Source organism: Egretta garzetta, unplaced genomic scaffold, assembly GCF_000687185.1.
Source record: "Egretta garzetta isolate BGI_Z169 unplaced genomic scaffold, ASM68718v1 scaffold567, whole genome shotgun sequence".
NCBI classification, from domain to species: Eukaryota; Metazoa; Chordata; class Aves; order Pelecaniformes; family Ardeidae; genus Egretta; species Egretta garzetta.
This window is the reverse complement of record NW_009260348.1, coordinates 287,270-289,527: the sequence shown is the minus strand read 5'-3', so window position 1 is coordinate 289,527 and position 2,258 is coordinate 287,270. Positions and strand designations below refer to the sequence as shown.

General features: G+C 48.3%; 1 protein-coding gene across 2 annotated transcripts in view; it reads left to right on the top strand.

Annotated features, from left to right (window-relative positions):
* The window catches only part of COPE (COPI coat complex subunit epsilon), a 17,437-nt gene that overhangs the window by 628 nt on the left and 14,551 nt on the right, over positions 1 to 2,258 (top strand). For both annotated transcript variants that reach the window (XM_035898170.1, XM_009642767.2), the window contains exons 2-5: positions 449 to 549; positions 756 to 908; positions 1,398 to 1,451; positions 1,917 to 1,998. In XM_035898170.1, the coding sequence (XP_035754063.1) occupies positions 449 to 549; positions 756 to 908; positions 1,398 to 1,451; positions 1,917 to 1,998 (390 nt within the window). The remainder of the gene's footprint in view (positions 1 to 448; positions 550 to 755; positions 909 to 1,397; positions 1,452 to 1,916; positions 1,999 to 2,258) is intronic.

The window sequence follows — 2,258 nt, the reverse complement described above, 5'->3', positions numbered from 1 at the left end:
CCAACAGGTCCATGTCCTTCTTGTGCTGAGGGCGGGGCTGCAGTCGGGGGGGCTGTGAGCCTGAGTCCTGTGAACGCAGCATTACTGTGGTGGTTTAACCAAACAGCTACCTGGTTAGGTGGTAATTCCTCCTTCAGCACTGGAACATACGCATCCCGCAAAAGCAACGCAGTTGGGAATGCAACATGGTGTTTGTAGGGTCAGGATGACCTGATGAGACCTCTCAAAGAGGTACTTTTTTATCTTTAAAATGCTGTGTGGAGAAGCAGTCCTCAGTGAGGACGTTTGGCTGCCTTTGTGGAGTATGATGGGAGACATAAAATAGAAATTTGCCATCACTGGTGGTTGTTGTTAAAAAAAAAAAAAAAGGTTTCAGAAAAGGAACAATTATTTCCTGTGTTCTTAAAAGATGAGTAAATTATAGATTCTTCTTCTTTGCCTTCAACAGAGAAAATACGGCGTTGTCCTGGATGAAATTAAAGCCAATGCTAGTCCTGAGCTCCAGGCAGTGAGGATGTTTGCAGAATATCTTTCAAATGAGAGTCAAAGGCAAGTCTGATAACAAGTTGGAACTCAAGCTCTGTCTGGCAGGGAATGTGTTTCCCTGTGGAAAGACTTGTAGAGGCGTGGTCTTTTATGGTGATTTACTGTGGTTTTGCAGTGAGTCTCAAAAAGGCAGAACTGTATGGAGGCAGGATCTTTTTGTCTCGCTTAGTAATGAAACGCTCCCCAATTATCACCCTTGCTCTTTGTAGGGATGCAATTGTTGCTGATTTGGACAAGAAAATGGCAAAAAGCGTTGATATAGCCAATACTACTTTCTTGCTGATGGCTGCTTCCATCTATTTCCATGACAAAAATCCCGATGCAGCTCTGCGTGCTCTGCATCAAGGGGAGAGCTTGGAATGGTAAGTGAGGCTCACCCTGGCATCGCGGAGGTGTGAGCTAGCAAAGCCTTTCTCTTGTCTAGGGAGAGGTGCCCTAGAAATGGTCTGGCTTATCTCTAAAATGCTCTGAAACCATTGAGAAAGTGCTTTGAGGTTTGCCTTCTACGTAGTGAGTGATCTGGGGCCTGTCCTACAATATCAAGACTATTGCTCCCCTGTGAAACTTAAGAACCTGATTTATTGATTCATGGGTGTTCAGAATTGCTGAAATGAGCATATGTATTTATTGTTCTGTCAATACGGCGAGGGAGCGCTTGGGAGCTGGAAGCAAACTTCCCTGTTCTGGGTCCAGCTCTGAGAGCTGCCCGCTCTGCTGGTTCCCCGCAGCGGGGCGGCCTGTCCCTGGGCGCTGGCAGTACCTCTCTCTGCTAAGCAGCAGGCTCCCAGGCAAAGCGTAGGGAGCGATAAGGCCTGCAGTTGGGAAAATCACTTTGCTTTTGTTTGTTGCAGCATGGCCATGATGATACAGATTCTTCTGAAGCTCGACAGGCTTGATCTGGCTCGGTAAGGAAGTTTGTGTCCCCTTGCTTCTTAACAGTGCTCTTCTGGAGTGGGCCTTGAGAATTTTCACCACCTGGCCTCCCCAGTGAGCACAAGAACTTGTGTGTAGGTACAGGTGCACTGCGAAAGGTTTTTATCCTTCAGGCTGCAAAAGTTGTGGAGCTAATACAGCTGGATACAGCTAAAGGAAGAGGGGGACCTCTGGGTTTAATCTTACCTTCAGCCGGACATGGTTTGTTTAGTCCTGGGTTTCTGACTTCCCATAGGGGAGTAAAACAGGGAGGTCCTTCACAGGTCGTTTCAGTAAAATATTGAGGTGTTTGCACCATGGTACCAGTTTGCTGTGGCTGCTGCGCTTTAGTGACGGAAGAACCAAGAGAGGAGACGACAGCCTTGTGTTTCTGTCTTAAAGAAGTGCAGAAGATGCCTTGTGTTTCTGTTATGTGACTCCCGCTTTTGCTTCTGCAGCAAGGAACTTAAGAAGATGCAGGAGCAGGACGAGGATGCGACTCTTACTCAGCTGGCAACTGCCTGGGTGAACCTGGCCATAGTGAGTATCTCGAATGGGGATCCCTTGCCTACGACACCTGAGAAACACCACTCCATATCTTGTTCCTGATTGCTCTTTTCACATCGTGCTTTCAGAAGGGCATGCAGGTTTTTAGAATCGTAGAATGTTTTGGGTTGGAAGGGACCCCTAGAGGCCACCCAGCCCAACCCCCCTGCAGGAGCAGGGACACCTTGAACCACATCAGGTTGCTCACAGCCCCGGCCAACCTGGCCTGGAATGTTCCCAGGGATGGGGCCTCC